The sequence below is a fragment of the Podarcis vaucheri genome, assembly GCF_965113315.1.
Source record: "Podarcis vaucheri genome assembly, chromosome: 13".
NCBI classification, from domain to species: domain Eukaryota; kingdom Metazoa; phylum Chordata; class Lepidosauria; order Squamata; family Lacertidae; genus Podarcis; species Podarcis vaucheri.
The window spans coordinates 16,035,269-16,061,513 of record NC_138751.1 but is presented as its reverse complement, the minus strand read 5'-3'; the positions used below and the strand labels follow the sequence as shown (position 1 = coordinate 16,061,513).

Genomic DNA, 26,245 nt, shown 5'->3' with positions numbered 1-26,245 from the left:
CATTACCAGACTGACCGGCTATTCCAGCCTTTGCATCCATGCTGCATCCAGGAATTAGAAGGGGCAGGCATTTAGCCTACCCCCCCCCAAAGTCATAACAATATATAGCCAGCAGAGGATTAATTCTTCCTAAAGGTAAAGGGACCCCTGACCGTTAGGTCCAGTTGTGGCCGTCTCTGGGGTTGCGACGCTCAACTTAATTTATTGGCCGAGGGAGCCGGTGTACAGCTTCCAGATCATGTGGCCAGCATGACTAACCCGCTTCTGGCGAACCAGAGCAGCGCACAGAAACGTGCTTTATCTTCCCGCTGGAGCGGTACCTATTTATCTTCTTGCACTTTGACGTGCTTTTGAACTGCTAGGTGGGCAGGAGCAGGGACCGAGCAACGGGAGCTCACCCCGTCGCGGGGATTTGAACCGCCAACCTTCTGATTGGCAAGTCCTAGGCTCTGTGGTTTAACCCACAGAGTCACCCGCATCCCTTCCTAGGCAGCAGCAAAAGGAGGATCAGCATGGACAGCCATCATTTTACTCATCTCCAAAGTGTGCTTGCAGAGAAGGGATTAATGGGGAGGCAGTCTGCAATCATCCACCTGTGACCACTTGCCTGTTGAACTACCGTATATCCCAGCAAGGACATACAGTATCTTTTCTTCCCCAGGGCTGAGGCCCCAGCTTATTTCCCACAGTCTATTTTCAAACAATTTGATCATTGATATGGTTAATAAATGGTATTCTTATAGAAGGGTGTGTACACATGTGTATACACACACACACACACACATATACATATTCTAGATGTCATCTTTGGAATTCCCTCCAAGCTCCTAGTTTTAGATCCGCAATAAGGGATTCTATAGGGGAAACACTGCTAAAAGTGGCTGTACCAGCCAGGTTGTTAATAGCCGCAGCCAAGTCTGTTAAATATCTCTTTGCTTGACTAAAGATGCTTCCAGAAGGTTGAACTGAGTAGACAGCCCTCCCTCCCTCCCTCCCCAGCTGGGATGTCATCAGTTAGTGGAGCAGAATAGGCTCTCAGCTTGAACTGGGCTGGAAAAAAGACACAGAGGCATGGGTGTAGCTGGGGGGGGGGCAGCTGTCCCCCCCTAAATCATGTAAAAATACATGGATAACTTGAGGTTCTCCCCTCCAAAAAAAATCCTGCCTTTGCCCATGCGCAGAAACTTAGCTTCCTCTCTTCCAGCTATGAAACAAAGTGTTCTGCTTCTCTACGTCCTGGAAGTAGTTGGCTACCCCTGGTCATGTTTATTCAAAGGAATACGTTGCCTTTGTATCCTCTGTCTGCAGCGTTATTTCTCCCACCACTGTTAAATACAAGATTTGATGGATATTCAGTCCTACTTTATTAACAAGGCAAACAGGCTAGACCACGAAGATTACAGAGTGTTCGCTAGACTTGGGAATTTGCACTTTTTTATTGGAGTATCACAGCAAAAAATAAAATAACAATCCCTCTAAAACAGTGATGAGGGCAGAGGGAAACCCTTCGGTCCTGATGCCTGATTTTTTTTCTTTTTTAAAAAAAGTTGATGGTAACGGAAAGATTGAGTGGAGACAGGGAGGACGGAAATAATACATCATTGTGCAGCGAAGGGGAAGAACGTTCTGGAATCCCACATCATTTGCGGCAAAGGTGCCAACTTGGTGTGGTGAAAGTCTTTTTCTCTCAAGGTGAGGGGGGCGTTTTTGGTGCTTGTGCAACGGAGAAATCCTTCCCTGGCGGAAGACCACTGTCTTGCTTTTGGTTCCCCCAAAGAGTGTGCAATAGAAACTCCTCCCCCGGCAGAAGGAAGGGGGATTTTCTTTTTGTGCCGGGCGCTGCAAGGAAAGTCTTTCCTGTGATTTCGAGAACGGCCCGAGAGGGCCAAACGAGAATCAGTACATGCGACAGTAAAAGCTTCCGGCTCACCCAATCTTTGTATCCACGAAAAGAAACAGAGAAAAATTAGGCCGCACAAGAGCCTGGATGAGCTGGCTGTGTACAACAGTTGTATAGCGGCTTTAGAAGTTCTCAAAGGGGAGAGGATGAACGATGTCGACAGGCTGTCCCAGTAGATCTGGATTCGAGAGATCTGTGGTTAACCACAGAGCACGCCCACCCATCCCAAAAGGACTGGCATAACCAGCAGTAAGTGGATGACATCCCATCAGCAATTGTACAGGAAGAAGGAAACTACGTCAACTATTTTCTCAGCTTCAGTAGGATAGCATAGCACATTCGTAGGAATCCATAGGAGAACAAGCAGATCATGGGAAATTAGGTTTGGTGTCATGTGCTGAAACTTCCTCCTGCAGCCAAGAAAGGTTCAGCCCACACGAGAGAGAGGGGATCTTTAGATGCGGAAGCTCTCCTCTTTGCCATCAATGTGCTTGAGGCGCAGGTACACATCGGTGCCAATCCCCTGCATAGACTGGAGGGTCAGGGAGCCACCCAGATACTCGGCATAAGCACGGGACGTCGGTAGTCCAAATCCAAACCTAGAGAGAGACAGGACGGACAGACAGACAGAGGAGTCCTTAGTTCCACAGCCAATTTCACAGGGAGAACAAGGTCCAGTTGACTGGAGGGGGTCTGGAAGGAATACAGTGGTACCTCTGGATGCGAAAGGGATCCGTTCTGGAGCCCCGTTCGCATCCAGAGCAGAACTCAACCTGCATTATGCGCGAGTTGCAATTTGCCACTTCTGCCCATGCGTGCGACGTCATTTTGAGCGTCTGCGCATGCGGCGAAACCCGGAAGTAACGCATTCCGTTACTTCCGGTTTGCCGTGGAGCTCAACCCGAAGCTACTTCAACCCGAGGTATGGTTGTACTCTGCAACACATTTATACGGTAGTTAAGTCTTCATCCACGTAGATTTCATTCCATGGTTTTTTGGAAGGGGGGACATTTCAAGGAGAGCTGCTGCTTGAGGAAAGCTACAAAAAGGCCAGATTATCTTGTGACAATTGAACTTCTGAATCAGTACAATTCCGTCTTTAATAATACACCTTCTTTTTTGCCAGGGCCCTGTGTGATCTGCTGCTGCACTGTGTGTAAAAAACACTAAATTTTGCATTTTGAGAATCTCATTATCGTTCCCTTTCCCCCTCCTTCAAATGGCAAGCTTCTAGGTCAACGATGGGGAACCCATGGCCTCCCAGATGTTCCTAGACTACAAATCCCACTATCCTTTTCTATTGGCCATGCTTCATCATGCCTGATGTGAGTTGGAGCACAGTATCACCTTGGAAGCCCCCAGGTTCTCCAGCCCCTAAGGTGGAAAGAAGTTTGAAAGAAAACCTAGTCCAATTAGTGCCACAAGTATTTATCTATTTACTACATTTCTGTTCGGGTTCAAAGGAACCTGAAGCAGCAAGTACAAAGTGCTTTAAGTACTCCTTCAAGTTTCTATTTTTAGTACTCATAATGTCTGCAGATTGACTGGAGTTTTCTTCCCAGGTATGTATCATTCTTTCCCCCCTAAGAAAACACCCTTTGGGCAGCAGCTGCTGGAAATCCCATTTGCCCCTTCTGCCCCCCCCTTTGTTCTTACCCATGCATGGGTCCCGACTGGGCGCTGTTCCCCATTTCCACCATGTTCCCAAAGAGGGTGTTCATGCGGGGGTCCTGGGCACTCGCTTCTGCTGTGGTGAAGTGGTAATCTGTCACCTTCTCAACGTGGTCATGAGGAATTCCGGCACCTCGGTCTGAAATCCTGCCGGGAGAAAGAGGAGCGTGGCGTTAAGGAGCCACACATTACGGTTCTCAAGATGCTTTAGTCCCTTTTTACCTGCCAACACCCGTCCCTCCCCACCAAGATGAAGATCATTTTAAGCTGTCCGCCTCAACAGCAGGACCCCCCCCAGACGGCCCCTGGTATTTGGCCGCTGTTGCCAAGTTCCCACCAAGATGGCGGAAATGGATGGTGGCCTAAAACCTCTAGGAAAGGGGAGAAACTGAAGAGGCTTCCCTAGCAAACCGTACCGTATGATCAGGTCAATGTCATTGTTGGCAATGGTGATGATGATGTCTGGCACATTATAAGGGGTATCCAAGTGAGACTCCATCGTGGCTCTGAAAGGAAGGGAGTGGCAAGGGAGTAAGTCTGCGTCCTACCTAAGCAGGACCCCTACACCCTTTCAAACTTAGGATGAAGCTCTCCTCCATTCACAAAGTCTTGCAAACCTATCCTTGTTGCCAAAGATTTGGTAGAGTACTTCCAATCAGCACACCAAATCCTGCCTTCCTTAACTTCTGCAGTCACTTGCCACAAGCCCCTCTCCTCTCTGCAAATTCCTTCACCCAGTTAAGAGTCAGGAGACTTTGGTCAGAATTGAGTGTATGCTTCCAGAATTAATGCTAAATACAGTGGTTCCTCGGGTTACAGACACTTCAGGTTACAGACTCCACTAACCCAGAAATAGTACCTCGGGTTAAGAACTTTGCTTCAGGATGAGAACAGAAATCATGCGGCAGCGGGAGGCCCCATTAGCTAAAGTGGTATCTCAGGTTAAGAACAGTTTCAGGTTAAGAATGAACCTCCATAACAAATTAAGTTCTTAACCCAAGGTACTGCTGTACATTACGTCTGGTAAAAGAGCTACCAAGCTGCTAGAGGGCTGTGAAAATTTGTGTCCTGGGCTTTTTAGACTCTTCTACGCTGTGGGTTAAACCACAGAGCCTAGGACGCTGATCAGAAGGTCGGCGGTTCGAATCCCCGCGACGGGGTGAGCTCCCGTTGCTTGGTCCCTGCTCCTGCCAACCTAGCAGTTCAAAAGCACGTCAAAGTGCAAGTAGATAATGTACTATCTGAAACCAAAGGGCTGCCAGATGTGAAATACTTTGGTATTGTTTCCAGCTCTCCCACCCCACTAAATGGTCACTTTTTAAAGCCAGCGTTTGTCAACTTTGGGTCAGGGATGATGGGAGTTGTAGTCCAACAACATCCAGGGACCAAAGGTTGAAGCCAATAGTTTCGCCCCTCTGTGTTTACGTATTCCAACCCAACCCAGTGCCCTTCAGGCTACACAGCTCCCATCATCCCTGACTCACCAGCCAGGACTGATGGGAGTTGTAGTCCAACATCATCTGCAGAACACCAAGCTAGAGTAAGGTTGATCTATTCCTTTCAAAACGGAATAAGCAACTTTTGAGATAGGAAGGGCTTTGCACCAGATTGGCGCTATAAAAAAGGGAGTGAATCAATGCTATGGGCTTTTATATTTCATTATTCATATAGGTATTTACATGCCACCTTATCAAAAGATCTCGGGGCAGTGGAAGGCCCCAAAAGCCAGTTCCCTTGCAGATTCTAGCCTGCGTCTCATCCTGGGCTACAAAGAGGAGGATAAATAGCGCACCTCATGGCATTCTTGAGCAGCTCTGGAAGGATGTAGTCAAGAGGCATCGGGATGAAAGGGAAGCGGGCAGCTACGTGGCCATTGATCCGCACCCGAGGCGCGTTCCCGTACTTGTGCTCACACAAACGCCTGCGAGGAAATACGGAAACAGGATTAAGTGCAGGCTCCACTGCTGGTGGCTTCCCTGGGAGCAAGCTGTATTTGAGTGGAGCTGCAGGCACCAAACACAGTCTCCACCCCCCATTCCTGTGCCCTACATGCGTTTATTTAATCTCAACCTGTGGGTCCCCAGATGTTGTTGGACTACAACTCCCATCATCCCTGAGCTCTGGCCTTGCTAGCTAGGGGTGATGGGAGTTGTAGTCCAACAACATCTGGGGACCCACAGGTTGAGGAAGGCTGATTTAATGGGATTTCCTACCTGTCCCTCCCCAGAAGGTCACAACAATACAATATAGAGTTATATAAAGGACAAACCCATTACAGTTATAAAAACAAGTGAACTGTTCCCAAATGGATCCGAGCATTACAATTTAAGTCAAAAAGGTGTGTCCTAAGAAACAATAATACCCTCAGTTTCAAACACCAGGGTTAAGATGTGCCTCTTTGTCATGTGGCAAATGCTGTACAATGAAGATGCTGGAGACACAACTCCGTGGAGAGAGTTGTACCCCCAAAACCCTCCCCCCTGGGCCATAGCTCCCTCCCACCCAAGAACTTTTGAGGGTGGCAGAACTGCTGAAGGGCCCCCTCTGCAGATCTCAATACTCAAGAAGGTTGGGGCATAAACCTTTAGGGCTATGGTCTATGTGAGCCTAACTTGGCACTCACAAATGACCCTGGGGAGCTTCTAGGGCCCAGCTCTCTTACTGTATCTGTTTGGCCTCCATCCCAGCGAGTCCCATCTTAAATCCAGATTATTACGCAGGAGGGGAAAGGCACAAGGCCTTAGGGATTAGGGCGACGTGGGATGCTGAGCTTTACAACTTTTTCTTGCAACTACAGCAAAGCTTCCTGCCTAGCAATCCTAACAGCTGACTATTTGTATTTCATTTACATATTTTACGTTTCAAGTGACTTTTAAAACCAATATTAAAAAATAAGGTTACTTATTGTATGCAACAACAGCAGCCCATGTTTTGTTAGTCCAAAAATGGAAAATGAGCGAGGTCCCAACTAAAGAAGATTGGCAACTTAAGTTGACAGAATATGCGCAGCTTGCAGGCTTAACACATAGAAGAAGAGAAGAAGAACATACATTTAAAGAAGGTTGGAAAACTTACATTAAATATATGGAAAATAATTGTGTACAGCTGAAAACGCTGGCAGCATTAAGATGAATTCGACAGCGTAAATAAGTTTTGATGGATGCAATAATGGAAAACCAATTGGTATAGTTTTTGTAAAATATGCAGGGATATAAGATATGCAAAATGAACCATGGAAAAAGAAGAAGGGAAGTCATTGATATCTTAAGTATGTAAAATGTTTATCTGAAATTGTAAAACAGAGAATTTAATAAAAATCCTATTAAAAATAGAAAACTCATATTATTATTTTTTAAAAAAGATTATTACATTGCATTATTGCCACAATTAATTGGCTTTCATTAAAAAAAAGCAATGGAAAAAAAGTTAAACTGTCAGAAAGAAATGCAGCAGAATGAGGAAGATGGAGCCACAGAATATGGCCATGAGAGGGAGCCATAGACTGCTGTACACACATAGCCAGTATGATAACAGGATGATTTGAAATAATCAACAGAACTGAGTACCTGGCAAAATCTACCCATTTCTCAATTATTTTCTTTGGAGACAAGCGAGTGCAGATGATCCCAACGAAGTCTGGCTGCAGGAAGATGAGAGAAGGAGAGGATGACATTTCAATGTAGGATCAAGACCTAGAATAACGGTTTCTAAACTTTTCCTGCATGAACCACTGGAAAACAGATGAGGGCAGACCACTTAATGATTTTCCTTCATGTTTTGAAAGCAGAAAGCCTCCAGTCCAATCTGTGCCATCTCTAAAAAAGATGTCTTAGAAAACAGGGCCAGGGGAAAAATCTCTTACCCAAGGCCCCGTAGAGCTGTTGTGGGTTATAGGAGCAAAAACAGCATTAGATGAGGCAGTGTTATGTATGGGTTGCTATAAGGCAGCTACATACGTTCACATGCATGGAAAATGCAGAGGACACCAAATGTTAAGTATCAATTCTGGGTCTCTCCCTCTCTGGTCACACAGCTGTTCACGAAATCTATGTCCCGTTCAAGTAAGAAGAAAAGTTGTACCTTGTCTTCATGCAAGGAAAGATGATGAATGGCCAACATCCGGATGCCCAGGCGAGAGGTGAGGGTCTTGTCCAGGAAAGAACGGATCAGCTTCTCATCCTGAGAAAGGAACAGGAAAAGCTCACCATCTGTAGAGCGGCCCTCACAAGTGGTTGCCCCATACAGGCATGCCCAAAGTCTGTTTCAGGGGCCTAATCTGGCCCACTGGTTGGTTTAATCCGGCTCCTGTGGCAGTTTATTTCCTGGGGTAAAATCCTAAAAAACCCTCAGCAACTTCAACCGTAAAAAAACAACAACTCCACAGCTTTGGGGTAAAATCATAAAAAAGCTCAGCAACTTCAATCCTAAAAAATGGTGAACAACTTTGGTTGGCCCTCACGGTCCTTCACTTCATCAAATCTGGCCCTCTTTGAAAAAAGTTTGGACACCACTGTTTGAAACCTGTCCAGGAAAAAGTCTGAGGGAAGGGGACACGTGAAGATGCACGGGTGGGGGTGTGGGGGTGTGACACGTGAAGACAGACTAACCACTTACCACATCCTCTGCTTAGTGCAAATCAACTGCAGTTCGAAGGATGACACTGAAGGGGCCAGGGTGGATTTGATTTAAATTAAATCGATCTAAATCACGATTTAAAACATGATTTAAATCACTAGTCAGTACGACTTGATTTAAATCTTTTTTCTTTTTTCTTTTAAAGAAAGACTCATTCTTGCTGGTATAATCTTAATATTTACAACCAGATGAAGGTTTCATTTTTGGAACAATAAATTTTCAGAGTCGTTTTCAGTGTTATACAAAAAAATACTGATTTGGTTATACTATTAGAAATACATAGACAGATAATTATGAAATTATTGTGAGGTTTAATGAATTAACTGTTTATATTTGGACAACCTTTCTGCTGTACTTTGTTGCAAGGAGAAAAATAATCATTTCCTTAACAATTTATTTAACTAAAACAATAACATTATAGCATATGTATCCATGTTTGTTAACTGATGTGGTTAAACAGGTTTTTTTTTAAAAAAAAAACACACCTTAGACTGAGTTTTAGCACACATGAAAAACTTAAAACAAATCCTTATTTCCTGATGAATACCCTCTGGACTATAATGTAACTTAAACAGAAAACTATCTTTAGAAAGATTTTTCCTCCATAAGCATTTTATTTTAGAAATCCAATTTAAACAATAAAAACCTGATTAAAAAAAAAATCCTGATCTTGATTTTTAAAAAATCATTGATTTTTATCCACCCTGGAAGGTACTGAAGTGACAATGACCAGATTGGGCTGAGGATCTATAGCAGGCCTGAATAAACATTTCAGGAGTCTGCACTCTCCTCTTCAAAACCCACCCTCTTCCCAGAAATGTTGCCTGGTCAAACCCACCAACCCTACTTTTCCAAGTCTTTCTTCCTCCCAAGCGTGTTGTGGGGATCTTGAGCGGCAGATAGTCGACCCACGCTACCCAAACGGACCAGGAAAGCGGTACCTGTATGTGCTTCCGACATTCCCGTAAGCCCTCGGCCAGCAACGTCACCACATCCTTGTGGTCGTCTAGGAGCTGCCGGACCAGTTTGCAATACTGGGCCTCCGACTCTTGGTCCTTGATCTGTAATTAGAGTAGAGACAGAGGAGAGGGAGAGTGCGCATCAAAAAGGGATGGAACTTGGGGAGGGAGGTGAGCAGAAGCAGGCAGGAGTCAGCCATTTCATCCCACTCACCCCAGAACCAGCAGCCCCTTATTTATCACCCTACAGAGCAGGGATGGGGAACCCTTTTTCAGCCTCAGGACTGGGTAATCTTCTGAAAATAGCTGCCAGTGGTGGGTGGAGCAACAGATTAGGCTAGGCATCCCCAAACTCAGCCTTCCAGATGTTTTGGGACTAGAACTCACATCATTCCTAGCTAACAGGACCAGTGGTCAGGGATGATGGGAATTGTAGTTCCAAAAACGTCTAGAGGGCCGAGTTTGGGGATGCCTGGATTAGACTCTAGTAGCTGGCAGTCCAGCCACACAACAGCTGATGGTTGTGTGTGTGTGTACATCTCTCTACCCAAGGCAAGCGAGAGGCATTATGACCATTCAAGGACAGGGCCGCCGAGGGGTGTGGCTTATGGAGAGAGCAGAGGGCCACAGAGAGAGACCTGGAGGACCACATTAGTCTCTGGGCCTGAGATTTTCCATCCCTTCCGTAATAGCACCTTGAAACAACACTGCAGGCCATTTTAACGAATAAATAAAAACAGGAGCTTCCCGATTTGAAAGCAACACCATGCCCCTTTGTTTATAGAAATGACATACACGAGGCCTGAGTAAGTTTGTTTGTTACCGTTCCCTTCATTGTGCAAAACCAGTACAGTGGTACCTTGGGTTAAGTACTTAATTTGTTCTGGAGGTCCATACTTAACCTGAAACTGTTCTTAACCTGAAGCACCACTTTAGCTAATGGGGCCTCCTGCTCCTGCCACGCCACCGGAGCACGATTTCTGTTCTTATCCTGAAGCAAAGTTCTTAACCTGAAGCACTATTTCTGGGTTAGCGGAGTGTGTAACCTGAAGCGTATGTAACCCAAGGTACCGCTGTAAAATATATTTGGGAAAACAACAAGGTCAACATCCCTGTACGCTCCAGTTGCCATTCACACGGCTATTCTATTAAATGTGGCCGACTCAATAGGACTCGGGACATGTTTAGCAACTTCTGCATTCAAAGACGAAGCACATGCTTACCGGGGGAAACTCGCTCAGTTTCTGGAACGCTCGGATGTAAAGCTCATGCTGAAAGAAGAAGACAGAAGTGAGTCAAGGAGAGAGGCACAGGCTACAAAACAAATTTGACACCAAGGCCCTGAATCCCCCTGCTAGCCTCTGACTGAGAAGGGTGTGGGATCTAAAAAGGTTAAAAGCCAGAGGTGCTAGGAGCCCATACTCCAGGGTGGGGTGCAACATCTTGCATTTATATGGGGCACTGGGTGGCTTCGAAAGCAGATTAGACAAATCCATGAAGGGAAAGGCTATTCATATTTCCACTGTGGAGGCAGTATGCTTGCAGGCTTCCCATAGGCAAAGATGGGCCCTTGGACTGAACCAGGCAAGCAGTTCTTACGCTTTTTTGCTGGGTGCCCTAAGACTGATGAGGTGAAAGGAAGTTCCATTTGGCTCCACCCATTGAGGGGAAAGGCCTAAAAGCTGCTGGGTCATCTGTGTGGAATATATGTTTATTCTCTTTTGCATTGCTGCAATTTGTTTTAAACCACCTTGGTGACCATTTAATTCAAAAGCGGAGAACTAAGATGCATGCTGTGGTAAAAGGATAAAACTGGTCATGATTATGCACTTTTATTTTCTGTTATTTGAATGCCAGCTGTCCTGGTACCTCAAGGCCTGTCACATGGAGGATGGAGCAAACTTGTTTCCTCCTGCTCCAGGGTTGGAACCCGAACCAAAGGCTTCAAGTTACAAGAAAGGAGATTCTGACTAAACATCGGGAAGAACTTTCTGAGGGTAAGAGGTGTTCAATAGTGGAACGGTCTCCCTCAGGAGGTTGTGGACTCTCCTTCCCTTGGAGGTTTTCAAGCAGAGGCCCTCAGTCCTGGATGCTTCAGTTGAGATCCCTGCATTGCAAGGGGGTTGGACTGGATGACCCTCAGGGTCCCTTCCAAATCTGCAATTCTATGAGGTTTCGAAACTAGCCCTCAGTTATCACTACTTCTCGGTAGTGGCGCCCGCCCTGTGGAACACCCTCCCTTCAGACGTGAAGGAAATAAGCAGCTATCTTATCTTTAAAAGACATCTGAAGGCAGCCCTCTTTAGGGAAGTTTTTAATATTTAATGCTGTATTGTTTTTAACACTCGATTGGGAGCTGCCCAGAGTGGCTGGGGGAACTCAGCCTGATGGGCGGGGTACAAATAATTATATTATTAATTATTAATTATTATTATTATTATTATTATTATTATTATTATTATTATTATTATTATTTCAGCTCTTTCGGTCAGCCCCTGCCAATCTGCTGCCCTCCAGATGTTTCAGACTCCCATCAGCCCCAGCCACCTGTGGCAGAGGCTGTTTCAGGCGCTTTCCTGCCAGGCACCTACCACATGAAGGATGGTGGGGTTGCACCCAATAATGAAGGGAAGACTCCGAAAGCCTTTTATGCGATGAGCAATGCGGACGGGGAGTTCGTGGTGCAGGTAGCGGGCGCTTTTCTGTAACAGAGCACAAGGACACGTTAGTGGGTTGAAGTTTCCAGGAGGAGGAGAGGAGCTGAGTTCTCTCCCATGCCCTGCGATACAGATTGCATTAGAATGATGGGTAAGGCGGCTTTGCATCATGTGCAGAAGGTGTCAGGCTCAATCTCTGGCATCTCCAAGCAGGGCTGGGAGGGAGCCTTGCCTGAAACCCTGCAGAGCTGCTGCCAATCGGTGCAAAGAATACAATACTGAGCTACATGGGCCAATGGCCTGTCTTGGTATAAGGCAGGTTCCTATGTATTTATGTTCCATCTCACTCTGCCTAAGGATAGGGCCGGCCCTGTTCTTTTGGTCTCTTAAGGCCACCAGAGTGCCACAAATCGACCAATATGGTTATGTGCAGCCAGGCAGGCACAAAGAGACTGTTTCATGCAGTGGTCTTCATTTCAGGCAGCATTACATTAGCTGAGCAGCTTCAAGTAGTTTGGGCCCAATTAAGTCTACAGTGAAGGAACCCTCGTTCCTTCAAAATGGAGTGCGCAGAGCTTACAAGCCAGTTTCCCCCCTAAAGGCATTCAGGGAGACAACAGCTACTGAGTGATGGTGTTGCTGCAGCTACAGGTTTTCATCTCCTGGAGAAGTGGGGGTAGAGATCCTGCTCTGAGCCAAAACTGGCTCTGGAGATATTGTGGGCTTCCTAGTTGCTTGGGCTGAACCAAAAAACGAATGCAAAGCAGACCTAGAAAGAAGCCTCCCGTCCCCAGAGAAGCAATGGGGAAACAGGGATTCCTCTGCCAATGGGCATAGTGGGATTCCTTGTTACGTCCACTACAAAACTAACATCCTGCCCATAGAAAGTGAGTCTAGAAGACAGGACTTTGCAGAGTTGAAAATGAGAAGGGGATGATGCAATGCTAAGGCCTAAGCAATTAAGAGTAGTGGAGGGAAAGAATGGGGCTGGTATCCAAGAGTCCCAAATTCAACCTGCAGCTCTGACAATTTGAGGACAGACGTTAATCTCACACCTACCAGCAGGTGGCTCCCATCTTGGGACCGTCCAGAATACAACATGGTGGTCGGCGTCAACCTCACAGAGGGCTGGGAAGAGAGAAGAGGGAACAAGTGTTCAAAAAGGCTCCAGAGAGCCCTCATGAGGTCAGGCAGAACAGCGCCAGCATTGAGCATTGCCAGCCACAAAAATACCTTCTATCATTACTTAATGCCTTCCTCTTCTGTGGTACGAAGGGCAGTTTCCCCCCGAGCTCATGGCTTCTTAAGGACGCCCTCTCCACACACCAGAGATGGGCAACTTTTGGCCCTCCAGATGTTGCTAAACTACAACTCCCATCAGGCCCAGGAAGCCAACGGGATGACGGAAGCCATAGTTCAGCAACATCCGGAAAACCAGAGGTTCCCCACCTATCCCATACACTCTCACTTGAACAGAGAGCACTACAGATTGGACCCATCTTACTTCCTGCTGAGAAAAACAACTGACTCTGGTTGTAATGGCTAACCTTCCAATCTTCTATAATTCCCTCTCACCCTCGCAGACCAACCATAAACACTATTTATCACTGGGGAGCAGGATTCCCAGTATTCATTCATTCATTTATAAGATTTCTTACCAGCTCTTCACCACATGATCCCAGGGCAGCTGTTCCAGCGATACAATCAGACAAGAACAAATGCAGCCTTTCAGATATTTGGGTCTTAAGTCGCTAGGCTTCAGTTCCCTGTACGGCTCACTGCCACCATTACCATGGCAGCCAGGAGTAAAATAAAAAGGACCTGCTTCATAAGCAAATACGTGGAACTGGTTTTCTTATTAACAGGAACTGCTTTGTTATCAAGCAAATGGTGGTTGCCATCTCTGGCACTGCACATGCAACTTTCAGGAGCTGTGAGGATGTATAAGTGCAGCACTCCCCCAGGACAGAGCTGCAACGAGGGGGGAAAGCTGCACCCGTTGCATTTCTGCCTGACAGAAATGCATGGAAGCGCAAGGTAAGGGGAAGGAAGGAAAGGGTGCAATTAACACTGGCAAGTGGTTCCTCCAGACATGTGAGGACACCTCTTTTCCAACCCCACACATAAAACAAGGACGCAGCAGTCCTATGCAAGTAACTTCATAAAGAAGTTTGTCTACACCTAAGCAGGCGATGTGTTCCTGCGAGGAGACATATCAGGAACTTCTCCTGCCAGGCCTCTGTATAATGGCAGGCAGGTGGTTTATTTAATTAACCAGCATTCTCCCCAGGGCAGGCTCCAGACGGCCGGGAAAAGATTAGGCCTCTCTTCTCCCCAAAGCCCATACTGTGGACTGCCTCTCCAGAGCCGTTGCCAAGTTGTTAGGGGAAGTCATTAAACAGTAGCGATTAGCAAAACGGGGACCAAAGGCTGAGGAATCATACTGCTCAAAACAATAGCTGGAGGGATTTCAGAGGGGGGAAATGAACACAGAGAACTCTCTGCTACACGCACACGCCCATCCCTCACGTCTCATCTTGCCCCGTGAGCACTAAAACAGCACTAGCCATGCCAAAACCAACAGCCTTCTCAGGCTGCTGAAGGCCATCTGTTTTTCCACTAGGCCTGAAACCAGACCAAAGGAATGCAATCCACCTGCTCAGACCTGTCCTTCATACAACACTCCTTTCTTGAGGAGAACTTCTGCTGCCAAGGAGCACAAGCGTGGAAAAGTCTAGACCTGCTCCTGGCCTACAGTTTTAGGAAGGCGAGGCAAAACCTGCCCTCAGAGAGGCGGCGGTTGAGGAAACGGGAGCATCGGCCACCTCTGTTGTGTGCACAGCATGTTCAGCGGCCATGTTTGCGCTCACCTTCTCGGCCGCGACGTCAATGGCCGACTGGTTGTAGAAGGAGGTAACGGTCTTGGATCGCTCGCGGGCCAGTTCGTGGTGCTGGTCAATGGCTGAAGAGGACCGGTACCGCAGGACTGAGGGGAAGGAGGGGAGAGCACAGGGAGCCCGACCCCCTGCTCCCCCCAGCTCCAGCATCAGCAATGTCTTCCACATCATTCTCTCTTCCGTAGGAACCTGGAGGCGGAAAGATAGACAAGGCAGTGCTAGGGGATTAGAGAAGAGGAAACTTTTCCAGCGTTTTATTTTCCAGCCTCCCCCTCGCAAGTTCATTAGTAACGGTGAACAGATGCCAAATGTCTAATGCAGTATTAGGCAAGCTCGGCAATTTCCTGGCTTGTTTGGTCTTTAAGGTTCATTTACTAAATACACATAAAACAAACATGGTAAAATAGATCGCCCGCGAGGCCAGGGATGGGGAACCTGTGGCCTGCCAGCTGTTGTACCTTGGCTGTTGTGTACCTTGCAATCTCTCTCCCTCTCCACTATGTGTGTGTACACGCACACACACACGTATGAATACAGCTTTACTCTGTGCGAAAGAGAGAGGGAGGCAGACACAGAGACAGAAAGTTTCCAAATGCATTTCCACTCCAGTTGTGAAGTTCTTTGAGACATCTGGCTTAGGTCAGAATTGTTAAGTTCAATAGTGCACTGATCTGACCCAGGTCAATTCTCAGATTCCTTTTTTAAAAAATAAATAAATTGGTTTTTCAGATTAAAATTTTACAATCACATATCCAACATACAACATAAAAACAAGATTCCAAAGAACCTCCTGGACTTCCCTCCTCCCCTTTGTGGATCTTATTGTTAATCATTTCCTCCTGCATCTTTTATGATAATCTTTTACATCTCCATTTTGTCCAAAAATTCACCATTAAGCTACAAGCGTTATTCCAATCCTACTAACGATTTTAGCTGTTTACAATGGTTTTTAAAATAAATTATAAATTTCTCCCATTCCTTATTAAAATGTTGGTCTTTCTGATTTCTGATTCTTCCGGTCATTTTAGCCATTTCGGAATAATCCATCAACTTAATCTGCCATTCTTCTCTGGTAGGGACTTTATCTTCTTTCCATCTCTGGGAATTGAATTGCCCAGAGATGCAATTCTCAGATTCCTATGGCATCTCCCACTCACCACACCCTGATGGCTTGTATTTCCTGAAATGTTTAGCTACTAGCCATTTTGGCTATACAGTCGTACCTTGGAAGTCAAATGGAATCCATTCTAGAAGTCTGTTCAACTTCCAAATCGTGGCTTCTGATTGGCTGCAGGAAGCTCCTGCAGCCAATCGGAAGCTGTGGAAGCCCCATTGGACATTCGGCTTCCAAAAGAACATCCGGAAACCGGGAACAGTCACTTCCAGGTTTCGATTGTTTGGGAGCCAAAATGTCTAAGTTCCAGGGCGTTCGACAACCAAGGTACGACTGTACTCCATAGTCGGATGCAGTATGCTTCAGAATACCAGTGGCTGGAACCCACAAGAAGGAAGAATGCTCTTGTGAGAATGGTTTCTGCCTGCTGGTCTCCCATTAGCCACCATTGTGAGAACAGGATGCCTGTCTAGATGGGCCATTGGCCTGATCCAGTAGGCTCTCTTTATGACCATAGAGGCAGCCAAGAGTCTGCCTCGCATGGCAAGCTTTGGCTGCCATCCAGCGAAGCAAAGAGAGGTAGATCTATAAATAAGTAGGCATAAGTCAGAAAGATCTATAAATGAGTCGGCATAAATCTGACTCATTGGACTTCATCCACTGGGAAGCTGCCCTGAAAACACACCACCAAAGTGAACAGGGGCACAGCAAGTTTGCCCCATGCTCTAAAAATGTGGGCCCAACTTTCCAGTCAAGGGCACTAGATTATGAGCAGCTTCTGGGTTGCTGCAGGAGGGTAAGAGGCAAGCAAGAAAGATGTGCTGTATGTATGGTTATTACAGTGAGGAAGTTAGAGAAGAAAGTCATAGCATATATAATAAACAGGGTAGGAAGTTAAGGCAGCCCGATAGCCAAGGGCATACGAAGCCTGGGTTCATGCCGCCAGAACCAATATGAATTTGCTCCTTGAATGATATGGATCCACACACACCCCTTCCCTCACGTTAGCAATAATACTTACTCCTAAGATAAGGTTACCAGGTTTTTTTAAATGAATCTGGGGACACTTTTCAACTTCAGTCGAATTCAGTGGATTTTTTCAGGGGACTGATGTGTAAACTGGGAAATGGGGATGTCTGGTAACCTTATCCTAAGATTACAAGTTACAGCGATGTTTCTGCTTCCCCCAGATCTGGGCACTGCTATCTCTCATGCATGCCCAACGGGGGGAAGACACAGGCCTAGTCCACAACTCGGCTTCATTACCAAACACTTGACTGGCTGGACTTAACTTGGCTCTACTGAAAACAGCATTACATCTGCAGGGAGGTGAAATGAAACCTGCTGCCAAAGAAGAAGGAGGAGGAGGAGGAGGAGGAGTTTGGATTTGATATCCCGCTTTATCACCACCCTAAGGAGTCTCAAAGCGGCTAACAATCTTCTTTCCCTTCCTCCCCCACAACAAACACTCTGTGAGGTGAGTGGGGCTGAGAGACTTCAGAGAAGTGTGACTGGCCCAAGGTCACCCAGCAGCTGCATGTGGAGGAGCGGGGACGCGAACCCGGTTCACCAGATTACGAGTCCACCGCTCTTAACCACTACACCACACTGGCTCTCTAGGAGGCACTAGGAGAGGTGTGGGGGAACCTCCCTAAAGTTGATAAACTACAACTCCCATCAGCCATGCCTCTGTAGTTCAGCAACATCTGGAAGGCCTACTCTAACTCTTGACAGCTCCCATTCGCATGTGCAAGTTGCTGAGGGGGTGAATGCAAAGTGTGTGAAGCCACCAAAATGGGATTCTAGCTCATTTAAAAGATCTAATGTGTCGTCCCCCACTATCTTTCAAGATGAGGGCAGGAAAATAGGTGGGGAGGTTGTTAGGACCATCAGAAATATCTGAAGAAGTATGCATGCACGAAAGCTTATACCAAGAACAAACTTAGTTGGTCTTTAAGGTGCTACTAGACCTTATTTTATTTTTTTATATATTTCTACTGTGTCAGACCAACACGGCTACCTACCTGAATCTAGATACACACACACACACACACACACACACACACACACACACACACTGTCCTCCCAGCTCTGACAACTCCAGATGGATTTCAAATGCGGAAGTGTGCAAGAAGAGGATCGTCTTTCTCTCGCCAAGAGGCGGTTTTCCCTTTCGTCCAATCATCTGACAGCTAAGAGCCACATGGAATGCCGGAACATTCTCAGAAGCCTTCCAATTATGAGGCCACGTGCTCCAAGCATGCCACAAATGCCATGTCTGCCACAGCCGGCCTGTCGTCATCCAAACACTGAATCAGCACCGTCTCTCCCCGGGTGACAGACAGACATATTTCTCTGCCCTCTCCCTGTTCGCTTAACGCCACAGAGTCCAATATCCCTGGGTTCACAGCTTGTTTTTTAAACTCAAGGTTTAAACATTAGCTTCTTAGAAACATGAAATAATATCCCATTAAAACACCAAAGAAAACCTGGAGGAGATCCCACAGAGACCCTACTTACCTCAAGTAAACTTGGTTATCTTATGCCAGCTTCCTTGTTCTACAGGGGCAGATAGCTCCGTTTCCATCTGGGAGGGATAGAAGCAGCGGAGAGATCCAGTTATCATAAAGACAGTGGATTGCAGAAGAGAAGCTTTCGAGCCGTTTAATGTTGGGATAGCAAACTGATTCACATGGTTTATTTTTTTATACACAGGACTGCTTCTGGTAGTTGATCCTGGCGAGAACCAACCACAGTAATAACCATAAAAACAAGACCTTGCAAAGGCCTACAGTGGGAATGGAGAGTTATTTCGGTCCAATTCCATTGTGAACCACCACTGCATTCCAGGTGGAAAAGTGGGTGGAAGAGCAATGGATGCCTTTCTACCATACGCTACAATCCGACCATACAAAACTCTCATGTACACACACTTGCAGTGGGGTTGCTAAGGAGTGTGCCTTAGGGAAAGGGGTGTGCATGTGAAAAGGCATCTGATAAGACACGCCTAAACTCCCTATGCCTGACCTAGTGCACCACTGCAAATTAACCCCCAGCTTTGCAAATCTAAACACATTTCTCTCTACACAGGTCCCCAGGAGCAGAATTAATCTGACTAGTGATGGAGGTAGAACCAAGCAGCTGAAATATGTTGTATTTAATAAATAATAATAATAATAATGGGGTGGGAGAGGAACAGCCATTATGGTTTCTTTGATACAACCTGAAGTCTGTTCTTTTGGCTATTCTTAACTTACTCAATTGATTAGTTACTTGCTACAAAGGAATCTCTAAGCAACTTGGAAAATTTTAAGCATAGCATAAACATCAGAAAGCGAACAATATACTGCAGCAGAAGCCATACAATAGCAATCCATAGAACAGACCCAGGAAACCTGTGGCAAACACCTATCATCACCAACAAATTCATTAGCACCTAACAGAGGCTATTTATCACCTAGCAGAGGCTCATCTCATCAAATCTGCACAGTTCCTCCTGAACTTCACGGTAGGACTTAATAGACTCTGGGCTTCCAATTAGCGTCCATCCTGAAAGAAACACCTAGAAAACTTGCTCACTGCTTTGTGACATTTTAGCTGGTCCTTCCTTTTGTTTAGGTCTAATGTGGTAGTCAGCAAGTATAATACCTGATCATAGCTTCTGATTTAATTTTCCTACTAACAGACCAATGAAACTGCCTACAATTTTTGTGTGATGTCAGGATTGTCACAGGAGAAGCTACACGGTTGACCCAGACCTGGAAAGAGTAAGGGAAAGATGGCAGGAGCAAGGAATCCATGGCATCCTTCTTCTGGATTTATTTACTTCCTTCATCCTTTGCCAACCTGGTGATCCCTGACTGTTTTGGACTACGACTCCCATCAGCACTGGCTGGGGCTGATGGGAGTTGTAGTCCAAAACAGCAGGATTGCACGAGGTTGACAGAGACTGAAGGGAATATACTTACGATATTTAAATCAGCTTCTCAGTAACTCTGTTATTTAGTTACTCAACAAACGTAAACATGTTTTAAAACACAAGCCATAAAACAGCAATAACACTCCATATAAAAATGTATCAGCATAGAGGGACCTGAAACTAGTTCACAGCACAAGTACAAATATACAAGTGGTGGCTACAAAAAAATTAAAGATTCTTTTAAGGCCACAGATTTAAAAGGACAAAATGACTACAGAGAAGGTGCCAGGCAAGCGTCTCTGGGCCTCACTCTCTACTTCCTCAGGGAAGCTCTGGGTTTTTGCTTCCAGCTCCCTCACTGTGTAACCACTAGCCTGTGCTACCCAGGCATCCAGACGTTATTTGTTACTACATTTCAAGCCTGCATTTTCTCCAGTCAGTTCAAGGAACCAAACATGCTTCTCCCCCTCCCCATTTTATCCTCACAACAACCCTCTGAGGTGGGTCAGGCTGACAGACTGCAACTGGCCCAAGGTCACCCTAGTGATCTTCATGGCTGAGTGATTGAACCCTGGTCTCCCATGCCCTAATGGTCCAACACTCTAACCCTTACACCACACTGACGCATTAGTTCTCCATGCTCCGACCACTAGATACACCTTCATGAGCTACCATACCACCAAAAAATGCCTTCTGTGCCCATTTAGCGCAGGCCATGCCAGTCTGATTTATTGCTCTTGAGAAATATGCCAGGAAAAATGCAGACATAAGGTTGTGGAGTTGCACTTCCATCAAACTGGGGTGGGGTGATGAATAATATATAATACATAAAATCAAGCAGGGAAACAAGGTTGGAAGATGGGCAGGGGAGAAGGCAACATTGCTGAACAGTCCTGCCCCAACCTAGGCTGATCTCTCAGATGTCCTCAACCTGGATCTGAGCCTTCAAGCGACTGTGGGGCCTCCTCTATACAAACAAACTCCCTGCACATAGAAAGCTAGCATGACAGGGTTCCTCTTCTGCCTGATACCCTTTAATGCTCAGGGGATGTTTATTTGCAGGGGAAACAACAGAAAGGTGGGGGGTGGGGTGGGGTAACCAAGGACCACATGCAGCCTGCGGTGGAAATACCACAGAGGGGAGGTCCACTTTTTCCAAGGCCACAGGTTCAAATCCCCAGCATCTCCAGCCAAGAGCTGGGGGCAGCTCCCCTGTTTGAAAACCGCTGGCAGACAGTGCAGGCAGCGTTGAGCCAGGTGGATAAAGGGCTGTTTTTGCTGGTGGCAAAGAGGAAGGGAAAGGGGTTGGCAGAAAGAGAGAGAGAAGGCTGCATAGGCCGGCTTGGAAGCAGCGGCCCAAGGAATCGGGCCACAAGATGCCAGGACTCCTGGGTTCTCTGGGGCTTCAAACAAGAGGGGCCGGGAGCCCCGGGACACCTGGGTTCCATTTCTAGCTCCGGGAAGCCGGGCGAGGAGGCCTTGCAGGCTCCAGGGAGCATAAGCCTGGACTCATTCCCGGGGGAGGGGAGGAAGGAGCACGGGGGGGGGGGGTCGTCTCCGGAACACAAGCACCCACCTCCTGCTCAAGCAGCTCGGGGTCCTTTTCCATATGGCGCTCCCCGGATCCCACGGGCGATGCAACGCCACAAAGAAGAAGAAGAAAAAGACAAGGAGGAGGAGGAGGAGAAGCAGCCGCTGCCCTCTTTTAATCCGGGCCAAGTGTACACGCGCACAGCAGCCAGGCTGGCCCCGCCCCCCGGCTCCGACCTCATTTCACCCCAAGCAGCTGAAAGCTGCAAGGGCGGGGGAGGAAGCGGAGCAAACAAGAGAGATGCCAGAGATCTTGCAGGTTCCAGAACGCGCAGACAACTTCAAGAACGCCCCGAGATCGCGACGTGCGGATCTCACCACGCGCTGCACTCATGCACGCATGCATGCACACCGCGATGTCTGTCTACAAACTGGGTAGCCAATCAACAGAGATTTTGCTCGGAAAAGAAAGCGGGGGGGGGGGGAGGAAGCGCACGCGCGCGCGTTATAAAAGAAGCTGCCTCCCTCTCGACGTTTCACTTTCAATTAACTTTCAAGTATCTGAAGAAGTGTGCATGCACACGAAAGCTCATACCAAGAACTAACTTAGTTGGTCTTTAAGGTGCTACTGGAAGGAATTTTTTTATTTTGACTATGGCAGACCAACACGGCTACCTATCTGTAACTTTCAATTAACTTGTCATCGTGAGCTGTCCAAATAGAAGGAACAACTCCATGGCCGCTAGCCCTCCCTGGAACAGAGGAGAGCTGGACACCAGGTTCCCCCCAAACCTGTTTTCAGGTGTTCAGTCAATATGCAATATCCTAATATTCAGATTTATTATTCGTCTACCAACAAGAACTCCAGGAAAGCAACTCTCTCTACCCAATAAGGGACTTAAAGAGACTTTTCTGGAAGCATTATATTGACAACTAAAGCTGTCGCTAATTGTCACTAAATGCTTGATACTGAAGTCACAGTGTGGGGGCACTGAGGCTGCTAGCTCTGAATTACTGGTTCAAATCTCAGTTTAAACAAGAGGCCAAAACCAGCCCATCTCAGTCTATCCCAGAATAATTCTAGCCTACTTCACATAGGGCACCTTCAGCTATCACTGATTTTCAAAATCTGCTTCTGGCCACCTAGCTATACCAGCCAGTTATTTAAAAGAAAAGGTTAACAGGCTACTCTTTACTAACAGATTAAGGTGAGCTATTTACACGCTAGTCATTATTTAACTAGTGATTACTTTCACTTACGCAGAATGTTTTAAAACCTATCTGTCTTTCATCTTCGCAGCTCTATTATTCTAACTGCCGTAAACTGAGACCAAGATATACCATCTCTCCAAGACTCAGCAGGGGAGGGGGATTCGGCCCCAGATCCCTTAGACCTTTCTTGAAAACTAAGGCATCTATCAGTGGCTTTCAAAGCTTCTGTTTCCTGGGGACTTATTTCCACTTGTCTGTCAAAGAACTTCTGTGTGTCTGCTATAGGACTTCTGTGTACTGTGGAGGATTCCAGAGGGGACAACATTCTGAAACACAAACGCCAGGCCTGTTAAGCCTCATTGCTGTCCCTCAGGAGTTGAGAGCATGCCCAGAATTGTCATGTGGCTGCACATTTTAGGCCGGCTGTCCTAGGCAAAGTGTCTTTCAGGGAAATCCATGTGTCTACCAACCGTCTCTTTTTTAAAAATAAATAAATTATAATTTTCATTTATATACATTACAATTATTTAACCAAGTTTTAACATTTTCAGTTTTGACTCCCTTCCCCCTTTTTCTGCGGTTCCTTACATTTAGTTTCATTCTTTCCTGCATACTCCAAATTGCCTTAAGTTATTCTTTTAATTGTCTATTCTCATATATATCTCATACTGTATATATATTTAAAACTGCAGGTTTTTACAATAATCCTGCCAGTGTCTTGATATGTTTACAGTTTGTTTGTAAATACTCAATAAGCCACTTCCATTCCTTTCTAAAAAGTTTGTTGTCTTGATTTCTTATTCTTCCAGTAAGTTATGCCATTTCTGCATACTCCATTAGTTTCTGTATCCAGTCTTTATTTTGTCAGGACCTCTTCATCCTTCCACTTTTGGCAAATAATATTCTTGCAACTCTAGTTGCATGCATAAATAAGTTTCTACATTATTTGGGTAGTTCTAATCCTTTTTGTATTACTCTATCTTTGACTCTCTTCAAATTTCGAGACCATACAGTCACCCAGCAGTTTTTTTGCTTTTGCATACTGTACTTTGATTTTACTTGAAAAAAATTATCCACTGCCACACTGCCCTCATCTTCTTTTTACCGACTGTCTCACTGAGGAGTCCCAGATAAGTACCGATAAACCCCAGGGTTCTCTAAGACACAGACTGAAAACTCACTGAATTAATTCAGTGGCTCTTCAACTACTTTGACTGCCAATCCCAACAACTTTAAAGCAATGCACCAGACTCCTTCCTTGTTCATTCAAAATATTTATCTCCCGCCTTTCTGTCAGAAAAAGGAGGTATTTGAAGCATCTAACAAAATGTCTTTGTTTTAGAAACATACTCTCTCAAACTACCAGACTCTCCAAATGGATCTGAAGTATTTAGGTGCTGTAAGCTCTTTATATATTATCTAGATTTATCTCTCACCTCTCAGCATAACATTTTATACCATGGGAACATGGAACATGGTACGTTATAGAACATAAGCTAAAGAGAGAGAGAAGTTCTCTGCCTTTGCGAAGAAAAGTGACGCAGGGGGTAGATCCTTCCTGAATATTGACTTTCCACCGCACCTCATTTTTATGCCTTTTTTGAGCATTCATTTGTAGGAACTGCTGCCTCGTGCCAAGAGTTTTAGAACAATTATCCCTCCCTTGCCAAGTCCAGTGTTTACATTCCCAGGTCGCAGCAGGCTAAGGGGAAAGGAGCAACACAGAACGTCTTGGATGCCAGCCTCAGCCTATCGCAATGCCCTAGGTCTTGGTTTCAATGGCAAAGAACGAAGGAACAGAGCCAGCCCATGCCAGCAGCTGCAGACTTTTCTCCCTGGAGTCCCCTTGCTTTAACCTACTGGACTCAGGGCTGGGAGTCAATGACTTCAATTCTCTAGGCTCCAATCCAACACAGATCCTAGATCCCTGTCATTAGGGGAACTGTTTATAGCACCACCACCGAGCATGGTGCTTTATGGAGCAAGCCAATCAGCAGCAGCAACAAAGTGCCCCAATGAGCTTACAATCTGAACGCTCGCAGTAACAGTGGTGGTTGCTGCAGCATGGGGTTTGGGATAAGAAAACCAGGGAACGGGAGAAACAGGGGTGTAAAAAAATAAATACGGTAACAGGGTACCGGAGGTGAATGGATCACAGGAAAATAATCCTGGCACTTTGGCCCCATAAATTTCCCACCCACTCCAGGGGATCAGACACACTGGGGGACCAGGAGTCGTTAACCCAAAGATCTACCCAAGAGTCCTCCCCCACAGATTATAGGAGTTTAAACGCTCATCATCCCCTGCGCTAATCTGGCCCGCTCAAAACTCAAAGAGAAGCACGCGCTACCCTCCTGACTGAAGAGGACCCGGGATCCCCAACCCCACCTGTCTCCTCTAAAACCTCCTACTGTTTTCCCTTCCGGAGATTCAAGGAACCCTGGCTCCCCAACGCCACCTCCATTTACCAGCCCACCAGGCTCCTCCCTATGCTGAGAAGGGAACCCAATGACAATCGCGGCTCCCTCCCAGTCGTCTCCCTCCTAACCCGCTTCTTCCTCGCTAGAAACCCAGCAGTTTTGCATCCTGTTCTCCACCCTCGGGATAGAGACTGTAACGCACGAGCCTCCGTCCCGCCTCGTCCCCCCCGGCAGCGTTCACAATGGCACTTTCCACAGAGGATCCCTTACCGCCAACTCCAAACACCGCAGCAGCTCCCGCACTTGGGGACCGGACTGAACCAGCTGTCTCTTTCTCGCTAGGGGTGGGTGGCTGGGTGCGGGGAAGGGGACTGACGACAAGGCAGTCTCTGACGGAGGAAGGGAGCAGTGCAGCATGGGAAATGTAGTCTCATCAACGCGCCCTCTGGATGCCTGCAGTGCGCAGACGAAACTACGATACCCAGAAACCCCTGCGCGATAAAGCGGAATTATGGTGGGAATTTTTTTTTTGCTTAAGTTAGCGCCTCATGGGAAATGTAGTCCGTCAATGAGGCAAAACAGGGAACAAGGCAAGCTGAAAACAATTCCTGCTAAAAGACGGGAGGGCATAAGGCGGACGTTTTCAGCACATTTTTGGGACACGGGTTAACTGCTGCGTTTAAAGAGGAGCACCCTTCAAACCAACCAATGTTATTATGGTGTAAGCTTTATAATGCAGTCACGGCAGCATGGCGTAGTGGTTAGAAACGTTGGACGAGGGCCTGGGAGACCAGGGTTTAAATCCTCATTCAGTCATGATGCTCAATGGGTTACCTTGGGCTCATCTGTCTCTCAGCCTAACCTGCCTCACAGGGAGGGAGCCATGTATATGCCAGCTTCTTGGAGGAAAGGTGGAATATCTGTAATAAATAATAGTGCAAGGGTTTGAGTGTGCTTATGTATCAGATGTGTGCATCGGAAAACTGGTCCCCCACTACGAAGTGCACATCTGAAGCCTCTGACAAGAATCAAATTCAAACCAGAGTATGTGTACAAGAGAAGACGTGTCAAATAATTTAAATTTTGGCGCAGTATTTTGGCTGACATGCATCGTGCCACAACCAGGAACTTATTTCACAAATGAGATACCACAACAACACACAATTAAGCCTGACCTACGCAGAATTCCTGTGCCAATTGCCAGTGGAGTTTGGGGTATAAATGTTAGAAATAAATAAATGGGTTTTGGCTTGCCTGTCTCTGCGAAGGATGGCCAGGTTGCCACGACACGGAGGTGGAAACTAATTTCCACATGTATATAGGATCGAGCT

General features: G+C 46.4%; 1 protein-coding gene across 4 annotated transcripts; it reads right to left on the bottom strand.

Moving 5' to 3' along the window:
- Positions 1-1,417: 1,417 nt before the first annotated feature.
- On the bottom strand, positions 1,418-25,315 carry BCKDK (branched chain keto acid dehydrogenase kinase). Of its 4 annotated transcripts, none has more exons than XM_082194607.1 (13): positions 25,185-25,315; positions 18,354-18,420; positions 14,693-14,908; positions 12,882-12,950; positions 11,757-11,867; positions 10,389-10,436; positions 9,148-9,267; positions 7,652-7,750; positions 7,138-7,211; positions 5,364-5,492; positions 3,988-4,077; positions 3,557-3,718; positions 1,418-2,499 (listed from the first exon to the last, which is right to left on the bottom strand). In XM_082194607.1, exons 3-13 carry the CDS (start codon positions 14,888-14,890, stop codon positions 2,355-2,357), a joined length of 1,245 nt encoding a protein of 414 aa, XP_082050733.1. In that variant the 5' UTR covers positions 14,891-14,908; positions 18,354-18,420; positions 25,185-25,315; the 3' UTR covers positions 1,418-2,354. The 4 variants fall into 4 exon arrangements, with proteins under 4 accessions (XP_082050733.1, XP_082050734.1, XP_082050732.1 ...); XM_082194608.1 differs by lacking the exon at positions 25,185-25,315 and adding an exon at positions 24,883-24,966; XM_082194606.1 differs by lacking the exon at positions 25,185-25,315 and adding an exon at positions 21,329-21,489.
- Positions 25,316-26,245: the final 930 nt, after the last annotated feature.